At 42.2% G+C, this 26,799-nt stretch overlaps 1 protein-coding gene across 4 annotated transcripts in view; it reads left to right on the top strand.

Annotated features, from left to right (window-relative positions):
* SMC6 (structural maintenance of chromosomes 6) overlaps positions 1 to 26,799 on the top strand; it is a 103,748-nt gene that overhangs the window by 14,547 nt on the left and 62,402 nt on the right. For 3 of the 4 annotated variants that reach the window (XM_050950669.1, XM_050950671.1, XM_050950672.1), the window contains 10 exons: positions 2,898 to 2,978; positions 3,403 to 3,504; positions 3,749 to 3,868; positions 3,980 to 4,078; positions 7,050 to 7,196; positions 8,238 to 8,326; positions 11,078 to 11,242; positions 12,428 to 12,606; positions 19,151 to 19,352; positions 19,527 to 19,641. In XM_050950669.1, the coding sequence (XP_050806626.1) occupies positions 2,898 to 2,978; positions 3,403 to 3,504; positions 3,749 to 3,868; positions 3,980 to 4,078; positions 7,050 to 7,196; positions 8,238 to 8,326; positions 11,078 to 11,242; positions 12,428 to 12,606; positions 19,151 to 19,352; positions 19,527 to 19,641 (1,299 nt within the window). The remainder of the gene's footprint in view (positions 1 to 2,897; positions 2,979 to 3,402; positions 3,505 to 3,748; positions 3,869 to 3,979; positions 4,079 to 7,049; positions 7,197 to 8,237; positions 8,327 to 11,077; positions 11,243 to 12,427; positions 12,607 to 19,150; positions 19,353 to 19,526; positions 19,642 to 26,799) is intronic. The other variant, XM_050950670.1, reaches the window with a different exon arrangement.

Genomic DNA, 26,799 nt, shown 5'->3' with positions numbered 1-26,799 from the left:
CCGAAGCCTGGCCAGTCATGAAACTGGTTTTCAAAGCCTCTCTAGTGCGCAGCATGCCTTGCTGTACTTTTCTAATCGCCCTGGTGTCTGGCTGCTCAAAATCAGATGCCAGGTATCATAAACAGACAGTCCAGGGTTAATTCCTCTTTTACTTGTAAAGGGTTAAGAAGTTCACATAGCCTAGCTGACACCTGACCAGAGGAACCAATGGAGGTACAAGATGTTTTCAAAGAGGGAGGAGGGAAATGAGTCTTGGTCTGTTCAGAGAAAGTTTGTGCCGGAGTGAAGGATACAGGAATCAGCCACCTAACATTTCTTAAAAGTAGTAAGTGTTTAGAGAAGGAACGTATTAGATTGGGGTAGGCAACCTATGGCATGGGTGCCGAAGGCAACACGTGAGCTGATTTTCAGTGGCACTCACGCTGCCCACCTCCTGGCCACCAGTCTGGGAGCTCTGCATTTTAATTTTAAATGAAGCTTCTTAAACATTTTAAAAGCCTTATTTACATACAACAATAGTTTAGTTCTATATTATAGACTTTTAGAAAGAGACCTTCTAAAAACATTAAAATGGTATTACTGGCACGTGAAACCTTAAATTAGAGTGAAGAAATGAAGACTCGGCACACCACTTCTGAAAGCTTGCCGACCTCTGTCTTAGATTGTTTGTTTTCTTCTGTGACTTCGTTTTGCATAAGAGGGAGAATCAAATTGGGTTTCTTTCGTGTAACTTTAAGTTTTTGCCCAGAGGGACATCCTCTGTGTTTTGAGACAGCTTGCATGCTACTCTCACAGAGGTATCCTTTCACCCTTTTTCTTTAATTAAAAGTCTTCTTTTAAGAACCTGATTGATTTTTTCCTTGTTTTAAGGTCCAAGGGTTATTTTTTGGATCTGGGCTTACTAGGAATTGGTGGGAGTTGAATCAGTCTCAGTCCTGCCGGGAAAAACGGGATAAAGACTGCGGAAATATTTGGGGGGAAGACGAGTTTCCAAATGACTCTCCCATAAACATTTGTTTAAACTATTTGATGGTGGCAGCTACTAGATCTAAGCTGGTAAATAAGCTTAGGGGTTATCTCATGCAGGTTTCCACATCTGTACTCTAAAGTTCACAGTGGAGGTGACACCTTGACACCAGGCGATTTGCCTCAACCTCCCACCCCGCCATAAACGTCTTCCCCTTACTCTCATAGATATTATGGAGCACACAGCAAGCAGCAGTAACAATGGGGGTGTTGTTTGCCCTGAGATCTGACCTACTCAACAAACAGCGCCAGCGAACTTTTAAACATCCAAAGGCACATTCTACCAACATTCTGCACTTGCTCAGCCTATAGTTGAACTGCTCCTTACTACTGTCCAGACTGCCTGTGTAAGGCTTCATGAGCCATGGGAGCAATGAGTAGGGTGGGTCCCCAAGGATAACTAATTAGTATTTCAACATCCGCAATGGTAATTTTCTGGTCTGGGTAGTAAGTCCCTTCTTGCAGCTGCTCGAACAGTCTGCACCCAGTCATTCACCTTTCCCAGCCATCCCACATTGATGTCGGTGAAATGTCCCTTGTGATCTGATCCACCGGTGCTTGCAGCACCATTGAGAAGTACCCCTTGCTGAATGTATACTGGTTGGCAAGGTGGTCCGGTGCCAAGATGGGGATATGCGTTCCGTCTGTTGCTCCACCACAGTTAGGGAACCCCATTGCAGCAAAGCCATCCAATACGACCTGCACATTTCCCAGAGTCACTATCCGTGATAACAGAATGTCAATGATTGCATTGGCTTCTTGGATCATAGTAACCCCTACAGTAGACTTGCCCACTCCAAATTGATTCCTGACTGACCGGTAGCAGTCAGATGTTGCAAGCTTCCACAAGGCTATCACCACTCACTTCTCAACTGTCAGGGCAGCTCTCATCTTGGTATTCCTGCGCTTCAGGGTGGGGGGAAAGCAACTCACAGAGTTCCAGGAAAGTGGATTTACGCATGTGAAAGTTTCGCAGCCACTGTGAATAATCCCATACCCGCAACACTGTGCAATCCCACCAGTCTTTGCTTGTTTGCTTGGCCCAGAATTGGCATTCCACTGTATCAACCAGCCCCAGTGCCGCCATGATGTCCCAGTTGCCACACCCGTGCTTTCAGGAATGTCTATGACCATGTCCTCATCAAAATCCTCCTCATGCTGACGTTTCTTAGCCCAGTTCTGCATATACTCCAGGATAATGTTTGAAGTGTTTACAGTGCTCACAACAGCAGCAGTGACAATGAGCTGAGCGGGCACCATGCTTGCTGTGCTATGGTGTCTGCATGGGTAATCCAGGAAAAAAGGCTCAAAACGATTGTCTGCCGTTGCTTTCACGGAGGGATGGGCGACTGACAACATGTACCCAAAACCACCTGCGACAATATTTTTGCTCCATCAAGCATTGGGAACTTAACCCAGAATTTCAATGCGCGGCGGAGACTGCAGGCACTGTGGGATAGATATCCACAGTGCACCGTTCCATGAGTCGATGCTAGCCATGGTAGTGAGGATGCACTCCGCCGACTTAATGTGCTTAGTGTGGACTGCATAAAATCGATTTCTAAAAAATCGACTTCTATAAAATCAACCTAATTTCATAGTGTAGATATATTTGTCATAAACACTACTCCCACGGTGTACCTCTCTCTTGCCTTACTGTGTGCCTTGGAAGACTCGGCAGTCAATTTAATGAACAAGGAGACTAGACTAATGTCTCTCCTTTAGATGTGGCTCCTCCAGGTCATGACTTAGTGAATTTGACAGAGGAATGTAGGAAAAATTAAGCTCTCATTTCCCATTTCTGTCAATGTGCTTTCATTAATATTAACTCAGTTTAAAATATTTCTATTGTTTATAAATGTGTTTTACAGGTAGATAATCCTGTGTCTGTTTTAACCCAAGAGATGAGCAAGCACTTTTTACAGTCTAAAAATGAAGGTGACAAATACAAGGTAAATTAAGCAGGATCAATGGCATTTAAATAAAATACTGTAAAATGCAGTTCCTGTTCAGTCATGTTTAATTTTTAAAACTTCTGCGAGGTTGTTGCATGCAATCAAATGAAAGCAGGGTTATGTTCAGAAAAATATAGTTTAAGTGGGAAAATATTTGTTTCAAATTTGTGTAAAGGATTTACCAATGGCATTGAAAAATAGTTCTTAAAAAAAAAAGTTAATTGACTTTGACAGCCTTCAAAGCACGTCGGAAAGCTTACTTTTACTCTCCAGCCTGTGAGGAGATGGCTGTTGGTAGGTCTGGGTAATGGTAGTGTGGGACTATGGGAATTGTGCACGTTAGTTTGTTAAAATCCACTTAATTCGCTTTACACAGTTTTACCAAAGCTGAAGTTTCGATCTCTCTCTCCTTTGGTTTTAGTTCTTTATGAAAGCAACCCAGTTGGAGCAGATGAAAGCTGATTATTCATACATTATGCAAACTAAGTCAAGAACTCATGAACAGATAGAACAAGGAGTAGGGGTATGTAAAGGTTAATTACTACACTCATGGACACTGAAATAATATAAGAAATACAGATATTACCCATTGTAAAATACAATTGCACCATAAATTAACTATCAACTTGTAATATAGTTTAGCTGGATTGCTTAAATTGATTAATCTGAGTCAGTTTAAACTTTTAAAAAATTATCCTTCTACAATTCCATATTAGACCAACAATCCTTTACGCTCATTAACGTCTGAATCTTTTTAATTTTTTTAGCTTCTTCAAGACCTTAGGCAGCACTTTGTCGAGAAAGAGGAGCGCTACAAAAGTATTGCGTTTGTGAGTGAAATGGAAACCAACCTAGAGGCTTTGAAACACAAAATGGCCTGGGCAGTGGTAACTTTCTTGTTAGAATATCTTTTTCTTCAACTGAAGTTCACTTAATTTATTTTCAGATTACCTTGATTGATGTGTTGTATACTTCAGTCTTTCTTTTAAACATTTCAGGTGAATGAAACTGAAAAAGAAATGAAACCAATCAAAGATAGTATTGATATTGAGGAAGGACGTACTGAAAAGTATGACCAGAAGCTGAAGGAATGGCAGGTAGGGTTGTCTTAAACAACATCTTAATTCTGAATTTAGTCTGGAAGCATAATGTAGTAGAATCTCATAATAAAGATGATAATCAATACCACTGAACTGCTTCTTTTTGCTGATGATGGCAAATCAACTTGAAGCACTCCTTCTGTTTATCGTCATTTATAACATTCAAAGAGTTAATCAGGTTTCATATTCTTAGCATTAACTTATAACACAGCTCTGTCAGTCAAGGGCCACAATTTAACTTTGTGAGGGCAACATATTTGACATGCATGTGTTAAATTATAATTTAAAAAATTGATTTTTAAACATTTTCTTGAATACATATCAATAAATGGTTTAGGTTTGTTGTGTTGGTACCTTTATTTTTCAGGGGAGTGGCTTTTGAATGCCACTCCCTTCAACTCATTTCTGATGACTTTTTATCAACATTTCCATGAACAGGATACTTGAAGTTGGAAGGTGATTGGGTGGACAGCGAGTCTCCCCTGCCATATCGCAAAGGGTGATATCATTGAAATTCTGATTCTGTAGATTTTTAACAGTTAGAAGACTCCTTCCTTACTTTATCATTAACTTGCCCTCGGAATTGCTCGCAGACTATTTATCATCTTTGTTCTAGTGAGGCAGTGAAATTAGTTTAATTAAATGTATAATTCTCCACTATTAAGGAGATTATCAGAGCTATCTACTCAGTTTCTTCCAGTTATAGCCTAAAGACCATGTCTGTCTTTATGCACTATTGATTAGCAGTCCGAACCTTCATGGTCATATTAGTGCTCTGTCACTACCCCAGTTCACTGGGGACCAACTCTAGGATGGGAAGATAGTTTGTTCTCTGTGCTTGTTGAGTCCTAGGTTTTTTGTTTTGTTGATTCACTCAACGACTGTCTATGTCATGTGATGCGGAATCACTGACTGAGAACCAAACTGAGATGACCAATTTTGCATAGGCCAGTGAGTAGTATTTGAATGATGGTTACTTTTAATTCTGTTCTGTATAGGCTCTTATACAATGCTTAGCACAATAGTGCCTTTCAATAGTATATTAAGCAATGTGACTAACATTTGTTGTGTATGTTACTACGTCAAGTCAGCATTGGCCAGTTGAGAGCTGGAGACCACTGGTGAAGGGCACAAGTATTCCACAAAGAAATAATTCCCTGAGCCATGTAGAGACTAAATTGACTTTTCATGACACTGGAACTTTCAGATATGTTAAGAAAGGGACCTGGTGAATCAGTTATTCAAGTGATATGCATAGGAAATCAGTTCCTCGCTGGATATATTAAACACTGCTGTTCTCTGTGTTGTTTGAGTCCATTAAAATCCCTCAGTGTTTTTTTTAACTTAGCAAAGCACTTGTTCATCATTGAAAATTACATATGAGCCAAATATACATTTTTTAAATGAAGCTGATTTTAGTTAGTTTTTTCAGCTGGAGTGCTAGCTTAATCTCACTTCTGTCTGAAATATTTTACGTACTGTGATCACAGTAATTGAAATGGTTTACTTTGTTCCTTTGTCAGCACTTTGTGTTTGATCACTTTTATGGATTTTACTCTGTAGGAGTCCTCTGTGCCATGGGGATGAGAACATATCCTAAAATAAAAATATAAAAAATTTGTAAAACCACAAAAACAAAGGAAACAGAGGTAGATGTACTTGGAAACTACTTTTAATAAGGCAACCACCACCTGGAGCACCCTCTTGCAGTAGGCTGTGATACAATCAGCGCATCCTTCTCAATTTCCCCTCTGTCTAGCCATATAAAGAGTGCTCTCATTGTTTAATTCAGATTCCCACCTCTGGGCATAATTTATTCATGTACACATACGATAGTTCTTTGAATCCTCATCATAAAAACTGTTCTCCCAGTTCCCATAGTAAAACAGAAAGATACATCGATTTTCCATTCTCCTTAGGGATATCACTTTTACGGTCATCTACCCGTGAGTCTGCGAGCAGTTCCTTTCTGCTCTTATTCCTGAGCCCTAATCTCTAGGCCATCCATCTGAGAGAGTGACCAGTCTCATGGTTTTTCTGCCCAAAACACAGTCAAACAACTCAGCCCTTTTCAATCTCTTGGCACTGGCTTGCCAGCTCAGGAAGGTCAACAGGCTAGTCCCTTTCCTGACTGACGCTCAGGCAGCTTTCACCTGCACCTTCCTTGCTCTTTCGGTTTGTGTTCTCAGGCAGCTCTCCTCTGCATGCTGCTTTGATTTTTTCCAGGCAGCTATCACATGCTTTTTCCTATCTTTCTTTTTTATGACCCAGGTGCCTTCTCTTAACTCTATTTGTGTTTTTTTTTTTCTTTTGACATGTATAAAAAAAAATTTAAGGACTGACACAGCAATTACAATGACATCAACAGAACCATTAATTTAATACTGAAAGCTTTCCTCCATAAACTTGTCTTGTAACTTAAACTGCATTAAATATGGAAGTATTTTAAACAGTGTCTTAAGGTGCATTGTAAAACACGGCAAACCTTAAATATATCAATTATAAACTCAGTATGTTGAGAGGCAACAAAGCAGGCACAGGTGCTCTGAACCCTGCTCCTCCTTAAAGGAGTTAGTCACACTGTGACACTACTCGTGACACTTTTTTCAAAGTGTCTGGTTGATATTGTTAAAATGTGCAGAGCCAAATATCCTTTTACTTTTCCCACAGGCCATACACTTGGTCACTCAAATGTGGTAAATTTTGCCAGACAACAAAAAAAACTCTTTGCATTAAATTTTTCAACTCAAAGGATAACTACTTGGTAACTTTTTATATGCTCCTTAAATCATGGACTGACTTACTCATATCTTCTAATGTCACTGTGGAATATATTTTGGGGAAAAAATCACTTCAAAGAGCTGGCTTCAGGTTTGTCTCAGAAAAAATTTCCTGGTTTAAAGAGTTGTGGAATAAAATATTTTGTTTCATTACGTGAACTCATGTATTCTCTATATTTTGTTGTAAGGTCAAAGTAAATGAAGCAGAAGAAAAGTACAAGGCCATCCAAGATAAGTTAGAGAAGATAAGTGAAGAAGCACAAGCGTTACAGCCTCAGTGTGTGTGTTTGAAAGCTGATGTACAAGCAAAAAGAAAAGCATACAACGAGACTGAGGTTGGTGGAAAAACACATTTTCTAATCCTATAACGCTAATGGTGTTCTGAAACACATGCTGTAGTTCAAATTACTTTGTGGAAGTTCTATGGCCTGTGTATATAGGAGGTCAGACTTGATGACCACATTGATCCCTTCTGTTCTTTATGAAAAGGCGCCAGTCGTGCGTTGAGCTCTGCCCAGGTGGACTCCTGCATCTGTGTGGAGGCCCACTGAAACCATAGGGACTTAAGGTGAGTGCAGTGTGAGAGAGTAGAGGGAATGAGGGAGCTGCCTGCAGGAGACTTGAAACTTGGAGCAGGTTTGATAAATGAGTTAACCAGATACACCTTGCATAGAGTGGGAGCCACAAACAGCTAATTTCTAATAACAGAGCTGAAGCAGTTATTTGCGTGAGGTGATTCTAGGATGTCAGCTCTGAGCAGGACAGCTGCAAGCCAAACCACAGGTTGGTGACCCCTAAGAAGTCATTTAAAAAAAAAAAAGGTACTAAAGAAAAGAACCCTTTCTCTCATCAGTCTCTGAGGCAAGAGCCATGCCTTGGGACAGATTTTTGGGACTTTGAGTTTTACATTTGAGTTCTTTTTGGAATAAACCCACACCCCCTAAGAGTGGTGAATGGACAAGCAAATGTGTGGAGTCTCTCTAAAAAGGTCTAGAAGAGGCAGAATAAAAGGCAGAGTAGAGGAACCCCTGCCACAAGAGGATGCACAAGGCCAAACAGCTCATCCACATGGAGGCTTCCACTTGAATGGAGCCAGTTGTGTGATCAGGACCGTAGGTTGCACATCCTTTGTAACAGTACTAAAGATTGGATGGCTATTGGGGCCACGTTTTAACATAATTAGAAAAGGAACTGATAAAATGATTAGCGTGACATTCAAGTTCTAATCTGCTGCTACAGTATTGCAAAATGGTAAATCAAATGATACCAGTGTTTATTTTCAGAAAAATAGTAGATGTGTTTTAATGTATTCTTTGTGAAGGCCAAGTAAGCCAATACAAATAAGAATTTATATGTATGTCTAATTTTCTTGGTAGGCACATTATAATCGTTCTAGAACAGAATTAAAACGACTAGAAAAAGATGATGAACAGCTACGGAAACGAATTGAAGAACTGAAAAATAGGTAAATGCACCACAGTGTTTGTAATACACATTTGTGGTGTGCAGAGAATGGACTCTTCAGAATTGGATGATCCAATATCTTTATTTAAAAAAAGCTAGCTTGCAACAGAATTTAAGATTTTCACTACTCTCTAATTTTGCTTAAAGCATAAAATATACAAATGTTAAAAATTCTGTCCTGGGATTGACTTACACACACAGATTGGCTTGTTTTTCTAATCTCTATTAATAGCCACTTCAATTGACAATAGTATGGTCTGTGAGAAGTGTCATCTTTAGATATACGGTTTTGGGTCCAATGTGACTTTTGACGGGTGAAGTTGGAAACAAAATAGAAAAATCTGACTTTTTGACAGAGCAAGCCTTCCGGGTATGTTTCACTATATGCAAGGCTGATTTGGCATTTGTACTATAAACTAATATCTGAGATTTCAGTGTCTCCGTTACAAAAATCTTTAGTGAGCTAAAGCTTGGAGTTCAAGTTGTTACTCTATCTAGATGTTATATTTTTGAGTTTACTTCTCAAAAAAAAAATGAAATAAATGAAAAAATAAATTGAGCCTCTCATATTTTGAGTATTCATTTAAGTGTCTAGAATCAGATAACATGGCTTCAAATACAGTTTAATTTTAGAGGACATGGACTAAAGCACTGTTTTTCAAATGCAGCCGCTATGGCTGCATGCGGCCACCAGGAGCTTTTCTTGTGGCCACAGTCTTCTGGGAACTGATCGCGGGGGGAGGGCAAAGCAGTGGTCCCTCCTCCCCAGGAACCACCAGCAGTGGTTGGGCCCTGGAGACACACAAGCTGGAGGAGCAGGCAGTCAGTGAGTTCCCCCCCATTGCCAGAGGTGGTGGGGTTGGACTTGGGAGGTGGGCGGCAGGCAGCAGTCACTGGACTTCGGGCTTTGTCCCCAGGGTGTAGGGCTTTGGGCTCCATTCCCTGGCTGCAAGGTGGCGGGCTCTGGCCCCAAGCTCACCTGCCCAATCGTTGCTGGCCCCTGATGCCTCTCTAGTTACCTCCCTTTCCAGAGCTTAATTTGTTCCTGGGCTTGCTGGGGTTGAGTAAGTCTGCTATGAAAAATGATATTAACCAACATACAAATATCACTTTTCACAGTATACTTATAACTAGCAAGTCTTAAAACAAAACAAAAAAAAAAAACCAAAACAAAACAAAACTTCCCTACTCTACTTCTTTCACAACAGACTATTCCCTACCAGCCAGTCCTTTGACTAAAGGAGTTTTCTCACACTCCATTTTTCTGTAGAGCTTGCTGATTTTCAGTCAAATCAGGATCTGCTGGGTTCTCCTCAGAAAATGGATAAGAGAAGGTCTTTTTGCTTCAAGTTATATTTCTCCAAAACATAGTTTTAATCTCAGAGACCAGATAATGCCGTGTGGCCTTGGCTTCCCATGCTGATTGCAACTCTCCTCTCCACTCCCCCCAGCCAGCATGTTTTTCTGTTGAGTTGATATGTAATTAGGGCTTCCTTTGTGTTTGACTTATTCTGCATGTGAAGATCTAGGCAGACAGGTAAATTAATGTAAAAACTTTGTATATCATCCTTGCTTACTTTAAACATATTTTAATATAGTCATACAACTTGTTGTGTAACACCCATATATATATATACCTCTCGCAAGGCTTATGATGATCAGTATGATATAAGCTTTTGATATTTTACACAACATTCGTTATAGATAAATACTGTGACAGCAATGCATTAGATGTAGTGAGTTTGTCAGGTTTGACTGGAGTTGCTGTTACAGAACAGGGAACCCTTTACTAGGTGTCCAGGGGCTCTTTAGGGTCATAGGCATAGCGTTGATTTCATGATGAAGCTGTGGTATAAATTCCTGCAGGTTCTGTACAGCAGGGCACTAGGGGGACGAAGGGGAAACACTGTATATGTTTCGTGCATCCACACCTTGCAGTAAGACACAAACTTGCTTTATAAAATGAATGTTGCATGAGCAAATCAATAACATTTGTGCTTATATCATAAGGGACTGGTTATTTGAGCAGTGAGAATGGATGACACTCAGGTCCTATAACTTGTGATATATGTGGTACTGGTTCTAAACATACTGTATGTGTGTTGTTTGAAGGGGGGAGTGTTGGGCAAAACAAAAAAAAGCTTATTTTATTTTGTATTTATTTTTAGTTACAAGGTTTATTTCCAGTTTTACCTATGGGAGCTGCTTATTGTTATAGAGCACTTATTGCTCAAAGAAAGCATGATAGACATTACCATGATGTGCATTTGAAAACAACCATGAAAAAATCTGATCAATTTCTATAATATTAAAAATAGATCAATTCTTTGTTCTACATTGTGTACCTGTGGTAGGTAGCCATAATTACCCTTCTGTGTTTCTTAGACGTAGATCCTGCCTTAAGTTATCACACCTCCATATCTAATTTTATTCACTTATATAATTGCTTTTCTAGTTTATTTTGGAAATGTTTTAATTTTGTTTTTGGTAAGGGAAATTCATTTTTATCAGCCAGACTATATGTGATCATGATCCCAAATAGATCTTGCATTTAGTTAAAAACTGTCACATGAAAGCCAGACAACAGACAGGTTTTTCTGCTGTTGAATAATGTTGGATATGCTTGCTTAATAAAACCTGTTAAATGCTAAAATGTATGTTTTAAACAATTGTACAGTATTTTTGTTCTTTTCACGGTCATCCATTCTGTGTGATTTTAAACTAGTGAATTGTGGTCTGTGTACTGTTACAGTGCTGATCAAGTTTCAGAGTCTGAAAAGTTGGAAAGACAGAAAAAAATAGACCAGTTGAAAGAGCAGTTGAAGATCATCCATGATCAAGAGGTCATGATGGTTCAAGAGATGGATCAGTTTCAGCAGGCTGTCTACAAATCCAAGGAAGAACATGCTAGACTCCAGTAAGTTTTTAACTTTGTTTTTAATTGTCAAAGTTTCTTTGCTACAAGTGGCAATAGATGTTCTGCTTCATTACCTGTATTTCAAAGTATTCCATGCAGCACTACACTTAATTTATTTTTTAGTCCTAATTCTCCCCTAACACCTTATGGTCTGGTACTTTTGTCCATCATCCACAGTGAGACTAAATTTGAAAGTTCTCAGCACAAAATAGAAAATGTACTGGCATTAATGGTGAATGTGGTGCTAAAATTAAAATCTGATTTAATCTAAGATAGGGTGGGTGAAAACCAATATTTTTAAATAAAAATCAGATTTTTTTAAAACTCAGAGGCAGATAATGGTGGTTGTCTCTGTAATATAATAAAGGATTTGGCATATGGTGATGCTTACTTTTCTCATATTAGTCCGGTTAATCTTTCTTAATTCCCACTATCTTACTTCTACATCAAAATTGTTTCTTATTGGTGTGGTGTTACCTAGAAGAACGTTTCTGCAAGATACTGGACTACTAATTACATTCATAACATGATTACCCCTTGAATAATACTGATATTTTCTGTATGTTTGTATATCATTTGTTTGTGCATACTATTTATGAAATGATGATACCAATAAGATAAATGGTAGAACCATATTTATAAATTGCATTTATCAAGCCTCTTCTGATAAGCTCATCTGTACCACAGAACTCATGTTCATATTCTGGCTTACACTTTCTTGAGCTCACTTAATATCATATAATCATCTCTACTTTGTTCACATTTTGGTTCTGAGCCTGTGTACACCTAACATTGAGTTAGTGACATTCCTTTCTGTAGTCACACTTCTGATATTACTACTATGTACTTTTTGAATTTACTTTGGAAATCGTTCTTTGTTTTTATTATTGATACTCTTGCTTGTGTTGTATTGCTGCTCTGTGCATGTCACCTTGGTACAAATGAAAATGTTTTTCAAATCCATGTACTCTAGAGCAATGAGGATAGTTCAGCATACTCTTCCTTTCTCTCTTAAATATTTTGAAGCCTAAGTCCTTTTTCCAATTGTAACAAGCTTTGTTACGGCAACAAGAAAGTCTGACTGCAAAATTTGACAACTGATAAAATTGTGTCAAAAGTTGCTATATTAATTAAAGTCAATGTAAATTTGTTACAGAATGTTTCAGTAGCCTTTCCTTTCCTCAGGCGGGAAGAACTTGATGTGAAACAAGCATTGGATTCCAAGCAAAGACAGCTGAAGGAGCTAGCAGACAGTAAAACAAATAGATTGAAAAGATTTGGACAACATATGCCAGTCCTTCTTGAGGAAATTGAAGGTGCCTATAGAAAAGGACATTTTAAATACAAACCTATTGGGCCTTTAGGTAAGATAACCCTTGCATAAAGAACGTAAAAAGTTTACCTCTATAGAGTCCCACTGTACACTTGGTCATGTGAATACGGAGCCTTTTTGAAAAGTATTTGTCACTTAAGAGGCATGATGTCCAGTTCTCTTAAGGTCTGAATTTCCTAGACTAAATATGTTATGCTATACAAAGCACATGTGATCATTTTATAGAGGAAAAGGCAAATGTGCTGCATTTATTGAAAATACAACAATTAGCATATGCCTCCCCCCCCCCCCCCCACACACAGACACGCGCGCGCCAGTTGGTGTTTATAGTTACCAGTCTGTTGTAACTTGAGTCAATCTAACGGCCAGTTACATTGAGCACCAGTGAGGAGTTGGGCTCTTGTCGGTCATGGTCTGATGGGCTGAGGCTTTGCAGGAGTGAACCCAGAGTCCTGTGGCAAAACACCCCAGCTTTATAGTTGTAAATTCCCATTTGAGTCCATGCATTTTGCAATGTCATCCTGTAATCATTAGTCCTTAAGTGGTGTTATCATTTGGTTATTTTCGGGCTTCCCATTATCATCTCATATTTGTTATCTTGCCTTTGGGGGTGCCTGCCTCACCTCTGAGGTTGTCAATGCTGCTAACATGTTTAGCATCGGATACAATGGTTATTTTCTGATTGTCTCCTGGTCTTTCCAAGTCTCTCACTTTTTCTTGACCATCTGGACATTTGTGATGGCTTTCCCACCTTATCTTTTCCTGATGCATGCATTCTTCATTCACACAAACAATCTCTTACAGAAACCTTCAAAGGTATACAGACAGCATTTTATATTCAGCAGAATACATTGTGAATCAAGCCTTGCTAAATCTTATAACTTAAACAATTCACACTGGGGCTTCAGGCCCTCAACATTTCTTTTAATCTCCTTAACATAGACACAAACAAGATCCTGTCTCTTAATTTCTAAACCTTAAAACAAAGAAATGTATATTTAACTAGAGTGCCTAATTTGTAATACGTATGGGAAACCATAGTAGAGATTATAACTTATCCTAAAACAAAATAGTGACCATAATCAATCATAAGGATTATTCTGGTCTGTCATTCCTTTCTGCTATTCATAAAGGGGTGGCTGGCAGGATGAAATCAAATCATACATTAATTCTCATAGTACAATTTTATAAAATCCTGTTCCTACATGTATATAAATACCCAAGCCCACTAACTATCCCTCAGTTTGGCTCTTTTTCAACCTAATGGAGCAGTCACAGAACCAACCTTTAACAAGCTGGTTAGCTGAATGCAAATAGTTTTAAATAGTTTGAATAGTTCTGAGCATAGACTCAGTCTTAACCTAATTTTGTAATTTTCATATAGCTTCATTGTTGAGTTGAATTCTTGCTGTCTTTGGGTCACTCCCGGCCTTGCTGAAGATAGCAGTTATGCTTGGGAAAATGGAGTTTAGGAAATGATCTTGTTCTCTTTTATTCTGTGTAGGTTATTAATATCATGCTCATCATCATAATATAATTTGAGCACCTTGCGGTAGTGCATTTAGCAACATATAACTACATCTATCATGTCTTTCTTTACTTTCATCCACTCTCCAGAGGGAGAAGCATATACTGTGGAGGGTTTTGTTTGTGTAATGTCTTTTTTAAAAATTTTTTTTAACATAAATATAGCTGTTCCGGTGTCTTATTAGAAAAGACAAGATCAAAGAAACGTGGTTTGCACTTGGAGCAGAAAGTTGGTGAAGTTTGTGATGTCCTTAATTCCTGGAGGAGTTCATGCCATGGTCTTTGACAGCACCTGGAGAATGTTCGGTCTCCTTCAAAGACAGACTTTTCTCTTATTGTTAAGAGTTACATTGTGCCAGAGGAGCAAAGTTTGTCGACCATGGTCTTCATCCTGGAGCTTTAGATGATCTCTTAGGTATCTTGGCTCCAGGTCATGGAGAGTGCTTTGAAGAGAAGGACTGGGACCTTGAACTTGATTTGAAATTCTATGGTAAGCCAGTGCAGAGAGCAGAAGACATGTTGATATGTTGGTGGTAGCTTTTGTTGCTGCATTATTAACTAGTTGGAGTTTAAGTGCTGAAGGCTCCATGCCCTATGTGACAGACCCAGGCCAGTGTGGTGCAGGAGTCTGGTAAAGGGGAAATATGCTGGTCACTGGGTGAGTAGTTTTCTGTTCCCTGAGTGACCAGAGCAGGGTCTGCACTAGAGTAATCAGGAACTTGCTAGAACCAATTAAGGCAGACAGGCTGATTAGAACACCTGCAGCCAATCAAGGCAGGCTAATCAGGGCACCTGGGTTTTAAAAGGAGCTCTCTCCAGTCAGATGGGGAGGAGCCAGAGGAGAGGAAGTGCATGTGAGGAGCTGGGAGCAAGAGACACGAGCTGAGAGTAAGAGGGTGTGCTGCTGGAGGACTAAGGAGTACAAGCGTTATCAGACACCAGGAGGAAGGTCCTGTGGTGAGGATAAAGAAGGTGTTTGGAGGAGGCCTTGGGGAAGTAGCCCAGGGAGGTGTAGCTGTCACACAGCTGTTACAAGAGGCACTGTAGACAGCTTCAAATCCATAGGGCCCTGTGCTGGAACCCGGAGTAGAGGGTGGGCCCAGGTTCCCCCCAAACCTCCCAACTCCTGATCAGACACAGGAGGAGTTGATCCAGACTGTGGGGGAGATCACTGAGGTGAGCAAATCTGCCAATAAGCACAGGACCCACCAAGGTAGAGGAGGAACTTTGTCACACCAGGTATATTGCATAGCTGTAATCCAGCTGAAAGGTGTTGAAAGCATGAGTAATGGAATCCAGGTGTTTGTCCTCCAGAATGGGACAGTTTCCTAGCCAAGAAGGTATGGTAGAAAGCAGCATCTGTAAATAATGTTATGTGAGAGTTCTGTGTCAGCAAGGAATTCATGACTACTCCTACACTATAGACTGTATTGACCAATTGGAGGGGGGGTGTATCTTCAACTGACTTAGACTGCAGCGTAGTTTCAGTCTCTTCAAAATACTTCACTTTGCCCTTTCTTCTCCTGCTACCCCCCGTATCACCTCTGTCTTGTTCAGATTCAGCTTCACTGAGCTGTTCTCCATCTAAGAGCTGATCTCATTGAGTACCTTGGTGGTAGTAATATGGTCACGTGGTGAAGGATATGTAGAGCAGTATATTATCTGATTATCTGCATATTGCTGGCACTTGAGTTCATGCTGTCTGACCAGTTGACCTAGTGATCACATGTAGATGTTTGAAAAGGACCGGAGAGAGAATTGATCCTTGTGGAACTTCACCGGTGAGGAGTCTCATGATCTTTTCGCCTCTGTTCCTCATTTTGTGTAGCATAAAAAGTGGGGGAGGCCACTTAGCCAAAGGTTGTGATGTATGGCCTTCTGCAAAGGATCCAGAAGGATATGAGAACTTACAGAACAACTTTCTACAAGAGGCTGTAGTAGTTCTGGAGTTTGGGAGAAGTTTTCCCCAAGCATTAATTGTGTGGCTTATAAGCCTTTCGCAGTGCCAAAGCCTGATGCAAAATTTCAGCCTAAAAGGAGTCACTCTTTCATCTTCAAGGAGTGTCCCTGTGGGTGCTCCACTTCAGGTGTCCATGCGTCCTGCGCTTGTAATCAGAGATTTGTAGTAGCAGTGCCCGTCTCATGCCGCCTCAGGCAGTTATATAGTGCTGCATGACCAACTCTCCCTCATTTCCTTCTTTACTGCCTTTGGCTTCACTCAGAGCAATTAGCAGCACCTCTTACCTGCTTTTAGCTAAGCTAGCTTTATGGTTAATAGTCAACTTAGTAGTTAGATAGTTAATCATTCTTACCCTTTATACTTACCTTTATTTTATTTTTTTTTTAAATTCTTTCTTTTTTCCCTTTGTTAGGACTTTAAGTTTAGGCTTCTAAACTTTAAGTTACTGCTCCCCTTCTCAATTTGGGACCGAACCTCTCAGGCATGCCAGGATCACCAGGATTTAAGTGCTGTCTGACTTGCAGATTGTAAATCCCTGTTTCTGACGGACGTCTGTCTGCTGTGTCGGTGAGACACACATCTCTTAAAAGCGTCCACACTGCTGTAATCTAAAGGCCAGAAAGACATGTCCTGTTGACTTTATTATAATAATATTTATCAGTTTGTTCCAAAACCACTTCTATTGACACCTCAGTCTGGGACAATTTCTCAGATTTGTCACCTAAAAAGAATGGCTCAAATGCAGGAATCTCCCTCATAACCTCTCAAATGAAAACTGATGCAAAGAATTCATTTAGCTTCTTTGCAATAGCCTTGCCTTCCTTGAGTGCTCCTTTAGCACCTTGAGTGTCCAGTGGGGCCACTTATGGTTTAGCAGGCTTCCTTCTTTCTATATATTCGCTGTTAGTTTTCATGTCTTTTGCTTGTTGCTCTTCTAGTCGGCCTAATTATACTTGAACTCTAGCAAATTAAGTGTAGATGTTCTTTTCTGTTTTCCTCAGTAGGATTTGACTTCCAATTTTTGCCTCTTACTGCTTCTTTTACTCTGTTGTTTAACCATGGTGGTGTATTTTTTGGTCCTCTTGTTTTTTCTTGTATTTGAAGTATACATATAGTTTGAGTTTCTTTTATGGTGTTTTTAAAAAGTTTCCATGCAGCTTGCAGGCATTTCACTCCTGCGACTGTCCATTTTCATTTCTGTTTAGCTTCCTTGTTTTTGTGTAGTTACCCCTTCTGACGTTAAATGCCACTGTGGTGAGTTTCTGTAGTATTTTCCCCCTTAAGGATGTTCAATTTCATTACATTATGGCTGCTGTTACCAAGCGGTTCAGCTTTATTCACCTTTTGGACCACATCTGTGCACCATTTATGACTAAATCAAGAGTTGTCTCTGCGCTTCTGGGTTCCAGGACTAGCTGCTCCAAGAGGCAGTCATTAATGGTATATAGAAATTTTATCTCTGCATCCCTTCCTGAGTTGACATGTACCCCAGTCAGTATGGATAGTTGAAATCCTCCATTATTGGGTTTTCTGTTTTGTAGCTTGTCTAATCTCCTTTCATATTTCACAATTACAGTCACCATCCTGGTCAGGCGGTCAGTAGTATATTACTACTACTGTACTCTTATTTATTCAAGCAGGGAATTTCTACTCATAGAGCTTATACAGTACAGTTTGATTCATTTAAGATCTTTGTTATATTCGACTCTGTGCTTTTTCTGCCCCGCTCCCCAATATAGTGCCACTTCCACACTAGTACAACCTATTCTGTATATTTTGTACCATGGTCCTACCGTGTCTCATTGATTATCACCAGTTTTTGTGATGCCTATTAGTATCAATATCCTTATTGAATACGAGGCACTGTAGTTCACCCATCTTAGTATTTATGTTTGTAGAAGCATGTAGAAAAAAAATGTCAGTGTTTTGTTGTCTGCCTGCATGTGATGTAATTGAATGGAACTCTTTTATTTTTTTTTCATATGACTGTTTCTCTTCAGTTTCTACCTGTACTTCATATCCTATTAAAGAGGAGAGGTTAGAAATTGAAAGAGTATCCCTTTTAATATACCTTCCCATAAGGCAGGGGTGGGTTCACTTTTTGGGCAGAGGAGTGGGGAAATTGTATGCAAGGCCATGGCGGGGGTTGGGGTGTGGGTGTGGGTGCGGCATGTATGAGGGGGCTCAGGGCAAGGGGTTGGGGCAGAGGAGGGGTGTGGAGTGCAAGAAGGAGCTCAGGGCAGGGGTGCTGGAGGGATGCGGACTGCGGGAGAGGGCTAAGGGCAGGGGTTGGGATGCGGCAGGGGGCTCAGGGCGGGGAGTTGGGGGGCGGGGTTCAGGAGGGATTTGGGATCCGGCCCAGCGCTGCTTACCTAAAGCGACTTCACAGCACCACGGGGGGCAGTCCTACGGGCCGGATCCAAAGCCCTGACAGACCAGATCTGGCCCACGGGCCACAGTTTGCCCACCCCTGCCCTAAGGGATTTGTCTGTCCAAACTATGTGCTCTTCTGTGTACCTATCATAGTTCTCCAGCCTTAAAGTAAAAATTCTTCTAAAATCTTTTTAATTTTACATACTAGCAATCTGTTTCTCTTTTTGGTGCAGGTGGAGCCTATCCTTCCTGTGTAGGCTCCTCCTTTCCTAAAAGGTTTCATATTTCCTAATAAACCTAAATCCCTCCTCCAAACGCCATAATCTTTTCTACACATTGAGACCTTGCAGTTTTGCCTGTCTGGCCCTGCTCGTGGAACTGGAAGCATTTCAAAGAATGCTACCCTGGAGATTCATGGATTTTGCCATGAACTGCTTCCAGAGATCTCAGGGGAAAGGACCCACCTATTATAAGAGTCTGCTTCTCAAAGTGTTTGTGAGAAGAGAAATTTGCATGTAAAAGAACAAATTATCTATATGTATTTACATTATTGCTTAGAAAACCTAACCTGAACTTCAAAAAAAATTAAATGTGTTCTCAAATGTTTTTTTAAACTAAAACAAAGAATAATATAGGTAGATTTTCATTGCACTTACATATTAAAATATATTTGACACTGTGCCTCTGAAGTCTTGACTTTTGTGTTTATATTTAGGTGCTTTCATTAGTCTAAAAGATGCTGAACTGACTTTGGCTGTTGAAACTTGTTTAAAAAGCCTACTGCAGGCATTTTGTTGTGATAATCATCATGATGAGAGAACACTTCAGACACTGATGTCAAAGTTTTATTCATCTGGATATCGGCCCCAAATAATTGTCAGTAGGTTTCTAAATGAAGTGTATGATGTCAGACCCAGGTGAGTTCCAAGTTTTGAATAAAATTGCTGCTTCAGAATCTTGATCCAAATGGCTTAATAGTAACTCCAATATACACATGACCGCACATGAGAAAATGCATTGAATTTTTAAAGTGGCTTGCACTTTTTAAATATGTACATTTTAGTTTTGTTTCTTTTCTCATTTTCTCATAGGGCCGTTCACCATCCAGAATTCCCATCAGTCCTTACAGCTTTAGAAATAGATAATGCAGTGGTTGCTAATTGTTTGATTGACATGAGGGGTATAGAAACAATCCTGCTAATTAAGGTAGGACAGAACTGCCATATTTGTTTTTGCTGTAAGTTTTAAAAGGAATTTATATGCTAACGAGACTTTTTGTAATTAAAAAAAGGCAACCTAATTGATTCTTGCTTCCCCAAGATACCTATGAAAACAAGGCATTCTTCTTTGAATGGTTGCAGATGTGTATTCCACTCAGTACACAAGTGTGCACACAGCCAGTGCACTGAAGCCAGATAACTTTTCCTAGCATCATCCTAGGGGTGGTGCTCTTGCTCTCTGTACCTAAGATCTTTCCATGGCTATATAAGGGCAGCGCAGCCCTAATCCTGCTTACATCCTTCATTTTGGAGTCAGAGCTTCCCATGTTTTTTTCCTCATGGATTTTCAACATCAGTTATTTGTAAGTAATTAGTAGCACCCTGTAATTAGTAGTTAGTCATTAGCTTTCATTTCTGTTAGCGTTATATAGTGCTATGCCCTTGCCAGGGTTTGAGAACTGTCCTTCATGTGAGGTGGCAGTTCCCAATGACGACCCCCATATGTGCTGTTAGTTGTGCTGAGGAGAGGGGCACATTAAAGAGAGGTTCTTCGTTTGCCACTCCTTTAAAAATAAGACTCAAGTGGCCCAATATTTGTGCTTAAAACAGCATCTCACTTAATAGGAATAAAAGAGGTCCTGGATAACTCTCATCCAAGAATATTAACGGAACTGGCACATGAAACTGCAAGGCCAATTACAAAGATTTTTAATGAATCTGTCAACTTTGGGGTCATACCTTATGACTGGAGAAATGTGGATACATACTTTAAGAAAGGGGGGAAAGAGTGATCCAGGAAACTACAGACCCCTTAGTTTGACCTAAATTGTATGTAAGGTCTTAGAACAAATTTTGAAAGAGTGATTTGTTAAGGACATAAAGGTAAAAGGTAATTAGGATAAAATACAACATGATTTTACAAAAGGTAGATCGTGCTAGATCAACTTAACCTTTCTTTGAGAAGATAACTGATTTTCTAGAAAAAGGAAATGCAGTAGATGCAATCTGTTTGGATTTTAGGAAAGCATTACAGTTCCACATGGGAAATTATTAGTTAAATTGGAGAAGATGTGGATTAGTATGAGAATTGAAAGGTGGGTAAGGAACTGGTTAAATGGAGGATTACAGCGGGTGAATTATCAGGCAGATGGAAGGTTACTAATGGAGTTCCCCATGGATGGGTCTTGGGACTAGTCTTATTTAAAAGTTTCATTTATGATGTTGGCACAAAAAATGGGAGTATGCTAATAAAATTTGCGGATGATGCAGAGTTTGTGTGGTATTGCCAATATAGAAGAGGACTGGAATATTGCACAAGAAAATTTGGAAGAACTTTGAAATTGGAATAAAAGAAGTGGGATGAAATGTAACAGTGCAGTATGCAAGGTTAATGGTTTACTTAAAATATTTTTTGATATAAAATAGTTGTAAGTGAGAGGACAAGAAAGATCTGTGTGCATTGATCAGTCACAGGATGACTATGAGCTGCCAATGTGATGCAGCTGTGAAAAAGGCTAGCACAGTCTAAAGATGCATCCCATGAGGTATTTCCAGTAAAGATAGAGAAGTGACGTTTTCCATTGTAGAAGACATTGGTGAGATCACATCTGGAATACTGTGTTCAAGAAAGATGAATTCAAACTAGAATGAATGCAGAGAAGGGCTAGTAGGATGATAAAAGGAATGGAAAACCTACCTTAGGAGAGGAGACTTAAGGAGCTTGGCTTGTTTAACCTAACAAAATGAAGGCTGTAGGGGAGATATGATTGCTCTCTATAAATATATCAGAGGGATAAACATCCTAGAGAGATTGGAGTTAAGGGCCAATGTTGGCACAAGAACAAATGGATATGAACTGGCCATCAACAAATTTAGAAACCTTTGTCTAATTTCAAGCCTAACTGTCAGAGGACTGAAGTTCTAGAACAGCCTTCTGAGGGGAATAGTATAGGCAAGACACCTAGCTGGCATCAGGGCTGAACATGATAAGTTTATGGAGGGGATATATGATGAGGTTGCCTACAATGATGTAGGGCCCATTTGTGACCTCTGTTAACAAATATCTCCTGTGGCTGGAGATGGTAAACTAGTGGGGAGGGGTATGAGTTACTACAGAGAATTTTTTCCCCAGGTGGTTCTCACCCACATGGTCAGGGTCTAAGTGATTACCATTTTGGGTGTCAGGAAGGAATTTTCCTCCGGTCATATTGACGAGACCCTAGAGGTTTTTTCCCTTCTGCTGCTGCGTGGGATATGGGTCACTTGCTGGTTTGAACTAGAGTAAATCGTGGATTCTTTGTAATGGGAAGTTCTTAAATCAAGACTCAGCCTGGGACTATTACAGGAGTGGATGACTGAGGTTCTGTGGCCTGCAGTGATGCAGGAAGTCAGACTACATGATTCGGATGATCCCTTCTGCCCTTAAAGTCTATATCTAATATTAAGAACACACCAGAGAACCATCTACAGTTGGAAATTTAAGCTGTTACTGATAGTAGATGACAGTAGGTCCACCTGAACCAGAGCGCAAAACTGTTTAACTACTTTTTGTCTTTTGGTCAAAGCTATTTTCAGCACCTCAGAAAGCTGTGTTTCGAAAAGGTTTTCTTTAAACGAGTTAAATAATTGTTCCAGTTTCGCTAGCAGTTAAACAGTTCTTATCACTGGTTCAAAGCAGGGCGGATTTGATTTAAATGAAATTGATTTAAATCACTAATCAGGAAGACTCAATTTAATCATGGATTTCTACATAAAAGTGCATTCTTGTTGCATATTCATATTGTTCACAACTCCTTCATATGAGATCCAAATTGGGTCTCTTTTATGGCCTGCTGCCATTATAGGTTTTCCCTTCTAGTGTGAGAATGTTATGGTATGATAGATCTCAAATCGATGAAGGCTACACTCAGAAAGACCTCAAAACTTCTGGAATATGCTGCTCAAACAGTTTCACTTTTGTTTTTACTGCTTGTCCCTCCCTTCTCACATTTATCTCCAGACTTCTTCTCCTTGTCCAGATCTATTCTGCCCTCAACAATCTTCTGTTCATTGAACTTCTTGAAATTTTGCACTTTTAGAGAGAGAGAAGGGATTGATTCTGTATACACAAATTTGCAGAGGGACAATAGGGTTGAGGTCTGTTATTTCTCACCTCTATACATTATTTATTTAAAAACATTTTTGCTGTTAACAAGCATGTTATCTCTGGAAACACAAATCCACAGTTTGAGAACTGCAAAACTAAGCATCTCTGATAGTATCTTTCTGTCTACCCAGTGGGACTCAGGGCTATGTCTAGAAGGCTAGGTCTATGCTATCCGCTGGATCGGCGGTTAGTGATCAATCTATGGGGGATCGATTTATCGCATGTAGTGTAGACGCAATAAATTAATCCCTGATCGCTCTCCCGTTGACTGCTGAACTCCAGCTCGGCGAGAGGCAGAAGCAAAATTGATAGGGGAGCCACGGCACGCTGCTAGGACACGAAGTAAGTAATTTTAATTCGATCTAAAGTACGTTGAGTTCAGCTACGCTATTTTCGTAGCTGAAGTTGCATATCTTAGACACCACCAACCCCACCCCACTCCAGCGTGAACCAGGCCTCCTTCTTAGAGTGCTTGCTCATATCCATTCCAGTTAGGTGTGCGCGCGCCGCGTGCACGTTCGTTGGAGATTTTTACCCTAGCAACACTCGGTGGGCCGGCAGGGCGCCCCCTGGAGTGACGCCGCTATGGTGCCGGATATATACCCCTTCCAGCCCCTCCGCTCCTCAGTTCCTTCTTACCGCCCTTGTCGGTCGTTGGAACAGTGGAGCACAGCTTAGCTGATCTCCACCTCCCTAGCGATTCGCTCATTTCTATTGTATTTGTGTATATAGTTCGATTTCTATCAGTATAGTAAGTTTAGTTAGTTCTGTAGTAGTTATTGTAGATAGTTAAGAGGGATCGGGGGCTAGCCCCTTTTCCCTCCCCCGGTACCGGGGCCCATGCCCGGTTCACCAGGCTTCAAACCGTGCTCGGCCTGTCATAGGCCGATGCCCAAAGGAGACCCTCACGACTCCTGTCTTAAGTGCCTGGGTGAATCCCATCTGACGGACAAGTGCCACATCTGTAAGGCGTTCAAGCCCCGGACTAAAAAAGAGCGAGACATTCACCTAAAACAACTGCTGATGGAGGCAGCGTTGACTCCCCAGTCCTTGGCACCGTCAGCGGCACCGGGAGCAAGTGCCTCCTTGGCACCGGTGCGCACTCCAACAGCGAAGGCTCCTCGACATCAGCCATCACCGGCCCAAGCTTCTACCTGGCACCGTTCACTCTCACCACGGAGCAAGAAGCACAAGCCTCCTGCGGCTGCTATACGTACACCGCAGTCTGAGCGCTTAGCCAAGTCGGACCGCCCGGCACGTCAACTGCCGCGGCACCGACGTCCTCCGCACCATTGATTCCGGCCTCGCTGGAGCCGTCGAGTCCGGTGCTCACCAGCTCCCCAGTACGCGCCGTGGTTGAGCTTATTGTGCCCTCCACTCCGGAGACGTTTTCAACGGCACAGGACTTGATTGCCTTGACGGAGCCTGAGCTGTCTCAACCCCCGGCACCGCCGGTGCGGGTTCCTCAGGTCCTAGGCAAGCCAGCCCTCATGAGACCTTCTTCGCCTGGTACCACGGAACGTCGCCAGTCCTGATCCAGGTCCCACGGGCATTCCTGGTCCCACGGCCGCTCGCAGTCCCGGTACCGTTCCCCATCGAGGTACCGGTCGTACTCGCGGCACCGCTCGAGGTCCCGGTCGCCATCCAGGTACTACCGGCACTGCTCCAGATCTCGGCACCACTCGTGGCACCAGACTCCTCGCAGCCGATCTCGGCACAGCGATTCCAGGCACCGGTCGACTTCCCGGCACCGTGCTGGTCGCAGGTCCCGGTCCCACTCCCAGCACCATCACGACTCTCAGTACCGTTCTCCGGCATCGCGTAGGGACGGTTCGAGTGGATGCAGAGACCTACATCAAACGGTCTCCGCTCCCCCATGGCCGTCTTGTCATCAGTCGATCTCTTCCCATGCAGAGACTGCATCATACTGGGATTCAGATAACCACCAGGGACCTCATCAGTGGCCCTTTTGGACACCTTAGGCCTACCACCAAACCCAAGGTGATCTGCATGTACCATCGCGCTCCGGCCCTTCTGAACATTGGGCGCCAGAGACCACGGTGAGCAGACCTCCCCCACCAGGTACAGAGGAATCTCCAACACACGTGCCAGACCCACAAGATCCACCACCTCAGGACATCCCCCAAGACCAGGAGTCGATCCAAGACCCACTGGTTCCCGGGGTTTCATCCTCTTCCTCCCCAGATGAAGCGATGGCGGTGACGTCTACATCTGGACTGCCTCCAGTCGACCTCAGGTCACACCAGGACCTCCTACGCCACGTCGCCCTCAACATCAACTTACGTGTAGAGGAAATTCCTGAGGTGGACGACCCCGTTGTCAGTATACTGTCAGCTGAGGCTCCAGCCAGGGTGGCCCTCCCCTTCATCTACTCGATACAGGCTAGAGCGGATACCATCTGGCAATCCCCGGCATCCATACCGTCCACAGCCAGAGGAGTTGAACGTAAATACATGGTGCCCTCCAAAGGGTACGAGTATCAGTACATACACCCCCCTCCTTGTTCATTGGTTGTTCAATCCATCAATGAACGGGAGCGCCATGGCCAGCAAGCCCCTGCTCCTAAATCAAGGGAGGCCAGGCGAATGGATTTGTTGGGGAGAAAGATCTATTCTACAAGAGGCCTCCAACTCAGGGTGGCGGACCAGCAAGCCATCCTGAGTAGGTACAGCTATAACACCTGGGAGGCAGTAGGGAAGTTTGTAGAGCTCATCCCGCAGGACTCCCGCCAGGAATTCACAGCTCTCCTGGAGGAAGGGAAAAAAGTGGCGCGGACCTCCCTCCAGGCCTCGCTGGATGCCGCTGATTCGGCAGCTAGAACCGTCACCTCTGGGATTGCCATGCGGCGTATATCGTGGCTGCACGTGTCAGGCCTGCCACCTGAACTCCAGTACACGATACAGGACCTACCCTTTGATGGCCAGGGCCTCTTCTCCCAGAAGACGGACCCTTGGCTACAGAATCTGAAGGACAATCACGTAATTATGCGTTCGCTGGGAATGCATACGCTGCAGACTCAAAGACAGTCTTTCCGGTCGCGACCTCAGCGCCCCTACCCCCCACCTCGACTAGGGCAAGACTTCACCAGAAGGTGAGGTCGTACCTCTCGCAGACGACAGTCTGGACCTCAGGGGGGTAACAATTCCGGTCCCACCAAGCCACCGGCGGGACCAAAGCCAAACTTTTGAGGTTGCGCTCCAGAGCACTGTAGCAATGACCTCCCAGGCTCCCTTCCAGTTCGCCAACCGCCTTGCCGCATTCCTCCCTGCATGGTCCCAGCTAACTTCGGACCGTTGGGTCCTCCGCACGGTGGAATCTGGCTACTGCCTTCAGTTTATTTCAAACCCACCTCCCCACCCTCCCTCCTCGTCCCTCTTCAGGGACCCCTCTCATGAGCAACTCCTTATGCAGGAGGTTTCAAGGCTCCTTGCGATGGGAGCTATAGAGGAGGTTCCGGAGGAATTAAGGGGCAAGGGGTTCTATTCCAGATATTTCCTAATTCCCAAGGCGAAAGGGGGCCTCCGGCCTATCCTGGACTTGCGAGGACTGAACAAATTCATGAGAAAGTTCAAGTTCCGAATGGTGTCCCTGGGAACCATCATCCCTTCCCTGGACCCCGGAGGTTGATATGCTGCTCTCGACATGAGGGACGCATATTTCCACATCGCGATTTACCCTCTGCACAGAAGGTACCTACGCTTTTGGTGAATCGTCAACATTACCAATTTGCGGTCCTTCCCTTTGGCCTCTCTTCGGCCCCTCGGGTATTCACGAAGTGTATGGCGGTAGTCACCGCCTCCCTCCGCTGTCGTCGAATACATGTCTTCCCATACTTCGACGACTGGCTTATTCGAGGGACCTCCGAGGCTCAGGTTACCCCTCTTGTAAACGTCATCAAGGGCCTATTCACCCATCTAGGCCTGATTATCAATCTGGACAAATCCATTCTGCTACCTACGCAGAGGATAGAATTCATAG

The sequence above is a fragment of the Gopherus flavomarginatus genome, chromosome 4 (assembly GCF_025201925.1).
Source record: "Gopherus flavomarginatus isolate rGopFla2 chromosome 4, rGopFla2.mat.asm, whole genome shotgun sequence".
NCBI classification, from domain to species: Eukaryota; Metazoa; Chordata; order Testudines; family Testudinidae; genus Gopherus; species Gopherus flavomarginatus.
Note: the sequence above shows the minus strand (reverse complement) of the source record. Positions and strands in the feature narration are given on the sequence as shown.